A 13,598-nucleotide genomic window follows, 5' to 3' on the forward strand; every position below is an offset into this window, starting at 1 on the left:
TAGTCTGGCACAAGTCACTGAACCATTCCATTCTTATTCACTATATAGACTGATCCTTATATAGCGCTTTTCTACTCGGAGCGCTTTAAGACAACATGCCACATTCACCCAATCACACAAGCACTTCCTTCTATGCTTTTAATTGCTTACTAACAAACATTCACACTCATTCATACTCCGATGTAGTGCTGGGCGATATGATGATATATATCGTGTGGACGATAGAAAAGTGTCTATCATGCCATTTGTCTTCTATCATTTCTATCGTTTCTAACTCGAATTTTACAAATTATTACATAAAATATATCATTAACCCTTTACAACCGGTCGGAGCAGGCACACTCCGTTTTCCCTAACTATTTTTAAATCCCTGTAGAACTGGAACCACGTAAGGTAGCGCAATAATGGGTTTTTTTTGCATATGAATCCGTAGGAGTTGTACTTACATCTTATTCCATTAGCTTGCCCTAGGTCACGGTTTTCTTCCACATATAGCTTTGCAAAAATTGCATAAAAAACACTTCCAGCAACAAAAACATAATATTCCAGAAACAGGCTTTGCCGATCCGATCAGCTGTTCATAACACTTCCTACTTGGAATATAAGTCAGCGCGAACTATCGCATGTCCGCCATTACCTTTCCGAAACCGGAAGTGACGTCATTTTCGCGGAAAATGTAGTTTTTTAAGCTTCAAAGTCTATGTTGGTGTTTTTAAAAGTCATGTTTGACTTTATGCTCTTCTGTATCGTTTCTGGGATGCTTAGAAGTCAAATTACACTGTTGGAAATAGTTTATTTTGATGCACATGCTGTTTTTTTGCAAATTTGCATTTATTTATTTTCATTTTTCCTGTAGTATATTAAAATTAGTGTATCTCAAAAATAAAACTATGAAGACACTCAAAATAAATAAATGTAAACATAAGCTCTGGCGGACTTGGTTCTATGGTAGGTCTTAAAGGGTTAAATAGCCTGTGCAAATATATTAGTGTTGTCTTCTCACTATACATACTCTTAACTTTATGCAAGAGAAAATAAAGTATAAAAAAAATATGATATTTTTCGCAAAGAAACTCTGTCTTGTGGTTTTGCAACATGGTGCTGCTTTACATGCACCCGGATTTGCGACATGCTTTACAGTAACTCAAAACAAAGACTGCACCCTCTCCACTCGCTGTTTAAAGACTGCATACTTTCCAGATGACCACAAGTCAGGTGGTATATCGTGATATATATCGTTATCGTGATATAAAATAATTCATATCGTGATAAATATTTTTTCCATATCGCCCAGCACTACTATGATGGATGCATCGGGGTTAGTATCTTGCCCAAGGATACTTGGCATGCAGACTGGAGGAGCCAGGGATCGAACCACTAACCTTCCGATCAGTAGATGACCTGCTCTATATATTTTAGGATTAATATTACCTTCAAAAAATTATAGCGTTAACACTGTGTCTGTCTAAAATCTAAAAAAAAGAGAGTGCATTATAGCCATGGAATAGTCTAGCTGGCCTCTGAAATGTAAGAAAGTGAAGTCTGTTCTTTTCTTTTTCTTTTTTGTGGGGTTGGCTCTTTGCATCATGCCTTTCTTCCAGCTTATGTACATGGAGAAAGAACACATGATTACATTTATCTGTGTGTGAGCTCAAGAAAGCCCGTCAGCGGTGACCCAGAAAAATAGCAGATTTACGATGTTACCCTGTAGGTGAGAGCTCGCCCACTTACTTTACTTAGAAAAGGCGTCGGTCATCATCACACCATCCTGTAATGACATAAATTTGGATGAAAAGCCATTTCACTTAAAGTCATTACATAAACCTTTTGCATAAGAGGAAAAAAAACTGTTTCTCTCTATGTTGGGTCATTTAGCTACTGATGATGTACAGTGTCTCTACAGGGGGTTGAGCATTGCAGAGGCTCCCCAGTTAAATCTGTAGGTCATGCCAAAAGCATTGAGGGGAATGCCCAGTCATGAACTCACAATAACGGCAATAAAATATTTGTGTGTAAAGCCGCAGGGGTTGGGCTCTGGGGGTGGATGAAATTTGCCTAGAACGTTCTTGATGTTTATCAGGCTGTTTTGATTGAAACCACCGTACAGTCTTGCATAAACCTTGCAGACGGTGCCTCTGGATTGGCAGACTGGCGTATTGTGGTCTGTTAAAGAAGGGTGTGTGCCTGTTACCAGGTTATCCCTTTCTCCACCTTCCCTGGTAGACACCATGGCAGGACACTGGAAGGGTGACCAATAGGTGTGATTGAATCAAAGAGAAACAATGTAGGTAGTAACACACCCTCTCACTAGTGATGGAGGGGTGTCTGGGAGGTTGCCAATCCAGTCTACATGTTTTATAGACTTGGACAAGGCTTATGACGTGGTTTCTCGAGGGATTCTATGGGAAGGTGCTTTGGGAGTGCACTTTCACATCCCGTCTGCAGCGTTAAACGAGACCTGTTAATTGTGGTTGTTGGACTTTGCCAAGGCTGTACTTTGTCTCCACTCCTGCTTGTGGTCTTTAGAGTGTAGGCTTCCAGGCAAAGCTATAGTGAGGAAAGCATCTGACATAAGGATCAGTAGGTCACACCTCTGCTTTTTCCTCACCCAAAGGGCTGAAAGAACAAGACTGAGACTACAGGTGGCTCAATTTTCTTTACCGGGCGGTTGGAATAAATCCAAAACTGGATGAGAACTTCAAAAATTCAGCAGGGGCTCATGATAGACGCACTCCAAATTAAGAGGAGCTGGTTAAGTTGGTTCATCCTTTTTTGGTGCTCTACCAGGCATGGTCAGTAGGGTTCCCTGGGGCTCAGCCTAGGTGTTACACAATTTTTTTCCTTCCTAGAATGGGACTTCGGTGGGATAACTTCTCACATAAGCTGTTCATGTAAAGACTGCTGCTGGTGGTGGTGGTGGTGGTGGGAGTGCCAAAAAACTCTCTATATCATTTAGCTAGCTTAGGAGTAACAAGCGATTCCCCAGGAGGAGCTATCTGGAAATAGTTTGCTCAGGGTAGTGCTGCTTCCCATGTAGTTATGGCAACTCTTAATTGGATGAAGGAGTTGGAGGATGGATGTGTGGATGAATATGTAGGAGGACAAATTTCATTTTCTCATCAACATTGAGCTTTGTTGAGTTCCTTTCTACACTTTGCACTCTCCTGCCTGACAGAACCCACGCTCAGCTCCTCCCCCCGTGTTTATTTATTTGATGTTTTTTCAGGCTAGAATCGGAGGATCACAGCACTTACAACAATCTCATTAGAGAGACTTTACAAGCTGGAGGTGTGTGAAATTCAGAGTTTGTGAAGAGTGACGGTGATTGTCAGAGCGAAGGCGGCAGCCACCCTTAGAGAAGTTTCATGAAACTAAATGAAGCCAGTGCTTTTGCAAAGTGTGACAGTCGTTTCAAACCAAGGGTCCCAAAAACCCAGCCCGCCCTTTATGTTACCCCTCTGGGAATCCTTTGATTCCTCAGCACTCGCAGCATCAATCACTTCGCTTCACAAAGACAGAAAGACTTTGCTGATACCCTCATTTGAAGCCTTTGGGTTAACTAAAGGGAATAGTGCGCTCAGTGGCTGGCAGTTCATTTGTTTGCATGTAGACGTTGAAAAGGTCAAAGCTGCTGTCATGTTGAATTTTAGAGTGGCTGTTTCCTGGAATCAGGGCATATCAGAACTGGCAATCCTTTCATTCCGTTGTGTCTTGTGGGTGTCTGATCACACACATTATAATCCTTCTAGTGTTGTAAAATCTGTAAAATATGGCTCCACTTAGGTTTATGTACAGTTTTACTTTTTCTAATGACTGTGTTTGGATGGATGGCTGGATGCCACTGCATCCTGATTGATGTCCTTTCTCTCCCCTTCTCGCTGCTGTGCAGCGTCAGACCTAACTGGCTCTGTCGCTGCTATTGTCTCTGTGCATCAACCATTCCAGCGGTTTTTCCCTCTGTTTTCTGTTTTCAGCTGTCATTCGGCCCCTTTTATTTTTCCATAAGAAGCCTATATAGGTATAATTGTAGTGTTGCCTTCCTGCTCTGTGGCTAGTTGAGTGCTGCTTATGCCACTTAGACAAGGGTCTGCAGCTTTTGCAGGCTGTGATTGTCTTGCCTTTCCCTGGAATGGATCTCATAGGGTCCTAACTCTTGCTCCTTTGGGCCTGGACTTTAATTAAATGTTTTGTTGTCTATACATTTCCTTGCTGAAGAGGCATATTTCTCAGTCTTTTGCTATTCATTTCCTCAGTCATGTTACAATGTAAACATCAAGTGTCTGAATTTATTTTACTATACTGGATATGTTTTTGGAGACACCATCACCTGTTACCTCAGTCAGCCCTTTAGTGCACCACGCACACACACAAAGCCATGCATTCACTCCCCAGTACTTGTTAATAATTAATTAGATCACTGGAGTTGGAGAGGAGAGTGATGTGTCTCGGGGAGCCTGCGTGTGCTCACATGCTTTCCTCTGTGTTCAGGAAGAATGTGACCGAATGTGATGTGTACCAGATGTTTTAGAAATGAGGTGGGTTTCGCTGGAACGTAATGCATTCCCAGGGATGTTTGCGGAAAGAAATTCTTCCTCATCTGTCGAGCATGTTCTTTAACGCCCCCCCCCCCCCCCCCCCCCCCCCCACACACACACACACACACACACACACACACGGTGGCTGTGCCTTAAGTTTAGCTGGCTGTTTTTAGTATCACGTGCATGCTCACTTGTGTGTCTTTCAACACCATAAAGCTGATTGTCGGTTCCTTTAATTTTGTCCATGCAGCATGTCAATAATATGGCTTTCTCCTTCTGATTTCTTGTGGTAAAATTCTTTGAGCTCAAACCAGACTCAGATTCAGACTGATGCTTGACATGGTGCACGTTTGAGTATGTGCGGCACGGGGGAGAGGAACAGGCAGTTCTGCTGCAGGCTTGAATGGCACAACCTGCAGTCTGTTTTTTGTATACTTGTACAATCTAAGCCCTCTCACCTTTAAAATTTGCTTTTCCTTTTTCCTTATTTTTCTGTACTTTTTAAAATTTGCATTTGTTAGCTGTTATAAATGCCAACACTAATATACTGGCTATTAGTTAACTGAAGCCCAACCTTGTTGTTGGGGCTGAAATATTGGTCGGGCTTTACTTTTTAAACAATACTGAATTTGATGACATTTATAGAAGTAGTATTTATTTTAAATTGCACTGGAATGCATTAGTTTTAAGTAGGTTTACATAATACTAGGATTTGAGAAAACGGTTTACAACATTATATTTGTTATATTACAAGGCATTCTTCCTTCTCTCATCACCCTACTGGTTGCGGCAGATGGCTGCCCCTCTCCAAACCTGCTTCTGCTTCTTCCTGTTAAAAGGGAGTTTTTCCTTCCCACTGTCACCACGTACTTGCCCATAGGAGGTTGCATTGGGTTGCCTCTGTATTATTGTTGGGTCTTTACCTTACAGTATAAAGCACCTTGAGGTTAATAGTGTTGTGAACTGAATAGAATTGAATTAAAGGAACTTTATGGCTTCTCAGGAGCCGTACTTAGTATCTCCTCAGGTGCTTTTGAGGACTTGAGTTTAATTTTGTCTGCTCAGAAATGTAATTGTACTGGCATAAAAACATGGATATACCAATGATAACACAATATGACCAGCTCTGCACTCTGTACACCATTTTACGCAGTAAGAGCCAAGCATCCAAATAAAGTTACAAGCAGCAAAACAGATTCTGGAGTAGACTGAACTTTAAATGACAACATTTACCCTGTGTAGTGTTTAATTAACAAAAAGAGGCAGAAGTGAGATTAGTTACTTTGTGTCATACTTTACATCAGCTAACCATTTCTTTTTTGGCACAATTTCTTCAAAATAAAACTAACTTGGCGCACTTCCCTCTGTACTAATAGTGACTGACTGAATCATAAACCAGACTTTCACTGTTTTATGTTTGTATTACTTTTGCTGTAATGTATCATCCCTCTTTGAACCCATGACTCAGCCACATCAGTGTCCAGACCAATTAGGGGCTGCTTCTCAGAAGGGCTTTATTCCTGAGAAAAGCAAAACTATTTCCATGTGCCTGACTCACCGGCTGCAACCGAAAGCTCCAGACACCCAGGTGGTTACTGAGCTTCCTAATCCATCCACACTTGCACAAGAGGGAGTAAGTGCCTCTGCCTCATCACCTCAGCAACTGCCACCAAGGCTCTCAGAGTACAGCGGTACTATCGAGCTCTCGTCTGCACAAATTTTGGAAGGGAGAAAGAAAGACTAAACAAACACTCACTCCTGCAGCTCAACATCATGTTATAATGAAGAGCGCAATGTGGTGTTTTTTATTATTCCTGTTTATTTTAATGACACCAAATGTTAATTGTGCTGAAGTTTCAACTTTAAACCTCCAGCAAGGGAGTTGGTTTCTCTGCTGCTGTCGACATGTGCTATAAATACGCAGTCTAATCAAAGGAAAGATTGTTTGTGTAATCTGTACCAGCCTTGGCTTGTGTTTGGCTCACAGCTGTAATGTAGTCGTTCTCAGCACACTGTTTTCCGACTTGAATCCTAAACTAGACGAATCGTTCCCTGCGGCCTACCCATGCACATTCCTGCCACTTTTCTAACCAGGGAATTAAAAAAAACTAAACTCAAAAGAAAATGCATAAAAATAAAAAAAGATATCCACAGTTTCAAAACATGCTGCAGATTTTTACCCTTAAGTTGCAAAGTTGTATATTGCAAACCAGACAGGAACACCTCCAGAATTCTTTTAGGGGTGGCCGTGTATGGGGGCCACTAAAAGTCTTGGGGCAGCACACTTAAAAACAGAACAGTGCAGGGGCACAGCAGAGGGGAGGGTGTCTTCCTCTCTCGTACTCAGGTTTTTTAAAATTATTACCAACATAGGACTGTCTTGCCAGGGATCAGGGGCCAGCAGATTTTGAGGGGTGGCTAGTGTCCCCCTTGGTGATGCCCCTGAAACCTGATCTTGTTGGGATGAATATTAAACATATATCTAATGCTTGACTTTTTTGCTTTTGTTTTTCAGTCCTCTGCGCAAAAAACCTGGTGAAGAAGGACTTCTTCCGTAAGTATCTATTGCCTTTTATTTATCTTTTCATCATAAACCTTTTAAACCTTATTTAGACTTTCATTTAACCAACAACCATGGGAATTTGGTATGAAAGTGAAAGCGGTATGAGGACACTTTGGGCTGACAAAGAGGCCACTGTTTGCAACTATGCTAGGATTTAAACAGTTTCATTTCAACAGATTTTCTCCAAATGTTCCTTATATGCAGTGTGTTTGGTAAATTTGTCTCGTATCGTAAAATGCCTTTAAAACCCTATAAGTGTAAGTTTTGGCAGGTTTTCTGCAACTGTTGCTTACTAGGTTCTTCAGCGTAGGTGTCAGCAAGAGTCACGTTTTGGTGTGTTTGGGTCAGGCTGTCATGGTGAATGAGCATTTAAGACCCTCTGCTCGCTCAAGAGCTGAGCAAACATTCAGTTACATGGAGAGTGGTGCTACGAACATGGATACATATACAGACTTGGCTCTTGTGGTGTATTACAGTGTACTTATGTGAACATACTGATCCAAGCCACAACTACTTTATTTGTAGATAGGAAAACATCAATCATAGAGGCCAGGCGCTTTTTGTGAAATAGTCACGAAAAAGTCTGTTTTGTGCTCAGGCACAATTTTGTTTTTTTGTTTTTTTTCCATGACAGCATGGCTTTAACATGTATTTCACGTCTGCAGCTTGTATTTTGCCCAGACAAAGCAGGGATGTGTCTCATGCTCACAAGTGAGGAGTCAATCCGATTGCAGGATGGGAGAGGCTCTCTGGAGAGCAGCTAAAAGACAGGGAGTGCCACAATAGCAACCTGGCCAGTGAGCCAGCCAGTAACCGTAGCTGGTTAGCAGCAACTGAACTTTCAAAATAAGAGGATGGAAGATTTTCTGTTACTAAGTACATCAGTTCTCTAAGACGGATACAAAATAAAAGTCTCAAATCTAGTCATTGTGGGAAAGCTGCTCACCATCTGCGCTGCTATCATGCTACTCTGCTACATGTGCTGCAGACAGTACTAGAGTGATGTAAAGAGTGCAGCTGGAGCCGGTAAGCTAAGTAAACGGTGTTATGACACTATTTACAAATTACCCTGATCTTTGTTTTCTCCCTGTCTGAGGATTTTGGAGAACATATAGATCAGGGATGCCAAACATAAGGCCCGCGGGCCAGAATTGCCCCGGCAAAGACTCCAACCTGGCCCACTGGCCGTGTTTGTAAAATGTTAATAAATTTTACAGCTTGTGCTACTAATAAAGAACACCTCCACCGTCTTTCATACTACACCAAAGTAATAATCAATTAAAATAACAGCCTTTGGGTCCCCCCCCCCCCCCCAACAATGTAAAATATAATTTTCTTTTTTTTTCCCAGTAAAATAAATAAACAAATAAAGGTCAGTCTGGGCAATGAGCTACCACAACTTTTTCTGCAGTGTTTTTACAATTTAAGTCCAAAGAGTTGTGTTGATAGATTTATTTAATTAAATAGAGCAGAATATATTTAGCTGCGCTTCTTTCTCTTTTATTGAGATATCGTAGGGATTAAATGTGCAGCTAAACTTACGCAAACAGAAAGTGGATTTTTACTTGTCCGGCCCTCTTTAGATCAAAGTGTGCTGTATGTGGCCCCTGACAAAGAATAAGTTTGACACCCCTGATATACACCTATCACTGATAGGCTGCTACAGGCTAGTAGCACTGGTCCCATATTCTCAAACTGTTCTGGAGCACAAGAACTGTAATTATCATTTGCACCATTTGTACTGTGAATTAATCATTTGTTATGTAAGGTGTCCCGTGCATCCTTGCACTGCAATGCGTTAACACCAGAGTATGTCAGTTGTCATCAGAATACAAAAAGTTTGTGGAAGTAATAAAATGGTCATCTTTAGCCTGCCTGGACTGGTCCTGCAACAGAAATCAGTGTTGTGTAGATCACTGCATCTGTATTGTCTTTGTGTCTTGTTAAACTGTTTATTCTTGTGCTGTGGTGTGCTCTTTTCTCCCCGCAGGCCTGCCTGATCCCTTTGCCAAGGTGGTCGTGGATGGTTCAGGACAATGCCACTCTACAGACACTGTGAGGAACACGCTTGACCCAAAGTGGAACCAACACTATGATCTGTGAGTCTCAGAGTCATTTTTCTTCTTCTTCATTTATTTCTTTATTTATTTATAACACTGAATCATTTCTGACATCTGTTTGTAAGGATTTAAGAAGTCTTCTTTGGTTTATTTGAATACCTCCCACCGCCCCACAGACTAAATCTGATTACAAACAGCAGTTTGAGGCCATGCTTGGCTTATTGCAGTGCCTCTCAATTAGTATGTCTTTCTTTTTATAACCTTGAAGTGTGAGAATTTGCCATTAACAGGATCTAAACCGATGAAAACAGCTCTTGCATCTGGCCTCTCACTTATTTAAATACTGTGTAATGACATAACCCTTCGGTCTAAAAATGTCCCTTGGAACAGTATTTAAGGAATCAGAAAAGGAGGGCCGTCTCCAATAGTATTTTCTTCCATTGACTGAAACACGTGCATGTCTTGTTGTACCCCGATTGCCTTTTTCCCAAAGATGGTGTGTCCTGCGAAAGTAACCTGGAAAAAACAGAGACAGAGCGTGAGTGAAAATGTGAGAGTGAAAGTTTCCAGTATTGGCCCAGTGTTTATCCAAGCCGTCATGCGTAGCCAACAGCGAGAGGAAGCACGTGTCTCCGTTTGTTTGGTTGCTGGGGATACAGGACCCTCTCTCTACAAGGCCCCACGCCTGTCGCATTTGACAAGAGGGAAAAAGTCACGCGCACGTACGCACACCTCGGGGATGAATTGATGGAGCGGAGAACACAGACTCGTGGCTCAGTGGAAACGTCTCTGCTCTAATTTGTCCCGAGAGCCTGCAGATATCGTAGACTGGAATTTATGTGAAAACGACTTGGGTTTTTCTGCACCGGTGATACGTTTACCATGACTGTATCCCGTTTTACTGTCTGTGTTTATTCTCGTGGTGAACAGCAGAAGGACCCTCAGGTGGTGTGTTGGAGGAGAGAGGTTTTAATTGACTGAGAGCAGCTTCTCTGGCTGTCTGGCTGGCTCACACTTATTAAAATAGGGCCTGCAACACCTGGTGTTCCCAAAAGAGCCTAGTGCATTAAAGCTGTTGGCAGTGACTCCTTTTTTCCATTTGTTGTATGTGAGGGTGTAGAAATGATGTGTGTGTGTGTGTGTGTGCTGGGTCTTCATTTCTTGGGTACGCTGCAGAGAGCAAACTGGCCCATGGTCTGTGACCCTTCAGCATTGCAGGATGTTGCCAGCATGCCAAGAATAGTAGACGCAGTCTAGCTAGCTGCCTGGGTCGCACAATCCTTCTGCTTGCTCTCGGTTTCTAAAACAGATCCGTAACACTCATAGGATATGACTGAAATAAAGGAAGTCTAAGCTGAATAACTCCTGTTGGGGATTAGTAGAGGCAAGGATACTGTAATTATGAGTAATAAAGCCGTTCGTCTGGAGGACCCTTCATCGTTGTAGTAAGTGACGGGAAGTGTCTTCCTGCATTTTTGCACTCTTTTGTCATGCTGTCACATTTATTCAATTAGGAATCCATCAGATATAGCGTTATTAAATAATACATCTGCAATGTTAAGTGCCCTGTCTAGACTCAAATTTCTTTACACCCACCCGCTTATCCATTCCCCTCCCACCGTCTGAGCTGTAATTCTGTAGAAGCGACGAGTTCAAAAGAACTAATAGCTGGCTATTCCAGTTTCTCAGCTTTCCAAGGTACTACCAGTACTGTGCAAAAGTCTTGTGCCACCACTCATTTCTTTACGTACGGTAATTTATTGAGACGTGCAAACATACATAGTAATATAAAGGCATAAACAGAATTTGTACAATTTTGAGTGTCAATATTTGGTATGATCACTTTTATTCTGAACTCTTCCATCTTGTCATTTCTTTAATAGTCTTCAGGAATAGTCGTCTGCCTTTTCTTCCTTTCTGTTTAAATGACCCTGCACTGCTTCAATAATGTTGAGGTCTCGGCTCTGGGGAGGCCAGTCCATGACTGATAGAAAACACCATATATAATTCTGCAGCTATGCTTTTACTACGTTGGCAGTGTGTTTAAAGCCTTTGCCAATCAGACACTTTCCTGATTGCATACATTGCTACATTCATAATTACATCAATTTTTACAAGACCCCAACATCACTGGCTCAAATGCAGCCCAAACCATGACAGAGCCTCCACCGTGCTTTACAGATGTACACACGTACTGTTCTCCTGACCACTTGTGTATATATTGACTAGACTTTGAATCAAAAATGTCAAATTTGGATTCATCGCTTCATCAGACCTGTTGCCACTGATTTTTAGTCCAGTTTTTCTGTAATTTGACATACCTCAGCCTTTTCTCCTGCTGCTTTAAGAATGGCTTCTTGACAGCCAATGTTCAACTGAGGTTTTTTTTGTTTGTTTTTTTTTTTTACTGCAACTTTTTGTGTGTCAGATGTTGCTTGTCCTATTTAGCTCTATCCACTGATGTTAGGTACTACTTGACTGGCAAATGACTGACCTTGCAATATAATACATTATTAATTCTATAATAAAAAATAGTGTATTCTATTACTTTGAGCTATTTCAGTTGCTAATCTGTCATAATTGCTTGTGTCCTTTTGGTCTTAAAATATCTTAAACACACATTTACTAACAAAGGACCTTAAAAAATATTGTCTTAAAATCAGTTTTCTGTTTTGCGAGGGTTGTTTTTCCCCATTAAATCACTGGGTTAAGTTGTTTTTGTTTCTGAGTCCAACTCCTGGCTGTTGTTTGTTGCTTTGTTTCTTTTTTTTTTTTGCTCGTGTTTGGCGGGGATTTGGCTTAGTACATGTAATGCATTGAAAGAAACCCTGAGGATAATGCTGAAAGCAGCCTCGCCGGGAAGCCTGCTTGTTAGGTCCAGTAAAGTCTGACAAGAAATGACTTGAGAGCGATGATTGCACTTTGTGGTTAATGCTGTAACTGTTGTATCTGTAACAAGCAAGCTGTTGTGTATGATGAAATGGTTTGGGTTCCTTAGAATACTTCAATTTAAACTTTTTATATTTGTTAAATCAAAGAGGTATTTTATTACTGCCCTTTTTTTAAGAGTCTTTAGGAAACAGATTTAAATATCTGACACTGATTCGCAAGTCTGGGATTTGTTGCATTTGTATCTCTGATTATGAATTTTTCATTTTGTTGTGTATGTTTTCTTAAACCTAAAAAAAAGCCAAAGATTCCTCTACTTAATGAAAGGTGTATTAAAAAAGCACATCTGGCTCTTTAAATCTGCTCCTTTTCCTTTAATGCCAGTTTTCCCATTGACTTGTGTGTGTGTGTGTGTGTGTGTGTGTGTGTGTGTGTGTGTGTGTGTGTGTGTGTGTGTGTGTGTGTGTGTGTGTTATTGCCTATGACTGTATGAAAAATCTTAGCCAGACTAATGAATTTTATTACATGGATCCAGATGACTTTGGTTTGGTTATAATACTTCCCTCCCGTCATGTCTGTCTGACATAGTAGCACTCTCTCTCACATCGCACCCCAGACAGGCATTTGGCACTGACTCAAAATGTCCAGACGTCTTACTCACAGCCTCATTGTTTCATATCCCTTTTGGTAAGCAGCATGATAATTACAGTGGGATGCAGTTCTCTGAATCGTACAGACGATTAGTTTTAGACTGAAGGAGGGAGCCCACCCGAGCAGATGTGCCGCAACAGGTTCACATGCTGAGATTTTATCACACTGAGGCCTGACACACGAGGAGGCAGACACGATAAGGAAATAATTCCACTTATTTAGACGCGTCTCTCATTGCCAGCACATCTGTAACTCTGTGTGTGCCTGATCATGTCCTTTACTTGCATAGTGGTCAAACCAGTTAATCTTTTTAAAGAGAAAATTATGCCTATTTCCAGCTCCCTTTTAAAAAAAATAAAAATAAAATTCATGGAGTCTGCTGGACTATCCCAATTATTTTTCGCAGTTCCCCCATTCCCACTCCCTCAAATGCATCTTATTTCTGATTGGTTGCCCCTTGCTGACAGAAGATTTGACCCACCGAGTGGGAGTGGGAGGGGCTTTTGTACCTATAACCTGAGCTCGGTGCCTGTGGTGATGATGATGATGATGATGATGATCTCTCTTTGAAATCAGACAACAGAGCCAGGATGATAAAAAGTAAAAAGACTGTTGAAATGGAGCATTTAAAGCAGTTTGAAGCCTGAGCTTTCTGGCTCTCAGGAGTTTGTACTCAAGCTGACCTCATTATTTGAAAGCTTGACCAACAATAATATTGGTGTAACAATGTACACCAGTCAGGTACAATGTTATGACCATTGAATAAGATTGTGTTGGTCCTCCTTTAGCTGCCAAAAAAACAGACCTACCCATCGAAGCATGGACTCAACTCGACCCCTGAAGGTGTGCTGTGGTATCTGGCACCAAGATGTTAGCAACAGATCCTTTAAGTCCTGC

General features: G+C 41.4%; 1 protein-coding gene across 1 annotated transcript in view; it reads left to right on the top strand.

Moving 5' to 3' along the window:
- The window catches only part of LOC134625945 (E3 ubiquitin-protein ligase SMURF2), a 55,420-nt gene that overhangs the window by 17,680 nt on the left and 24,142 nt on the right, over nt 1-13,598 (top strand). Inside the window, exons 2-3 of the mRNA XM_063471351.1 lie at nt 7,054-7,092; nt 9,092-9,200. Of these exons, the coding sequence (XP_063327421.1) occupies nt 7,054-7,092; nt 9,092-9,200 (148 nt within the window). The remainder of the gene's footprint in view (nt 1-7,053; nt 7,093-9,091; nt 9,201-13,598) is intronic.

The sequence above is a fragment of the Pelmatolapia mariae genome, linkage group LG4 (assembly GCF_036321145.2).
Source record: "Pelmatolapia mariae isolate MD_Pm_ZW linkage group LG4, Pm_UMD_F_2, whole genome shotgun sequence".
Lineage (NCBI taxonomy): Eukaryota > Metazoa > Chordata > Actinopteri > Cichliformes > Cichlidae > Pelmatolapia > Pelmatolapia mariae.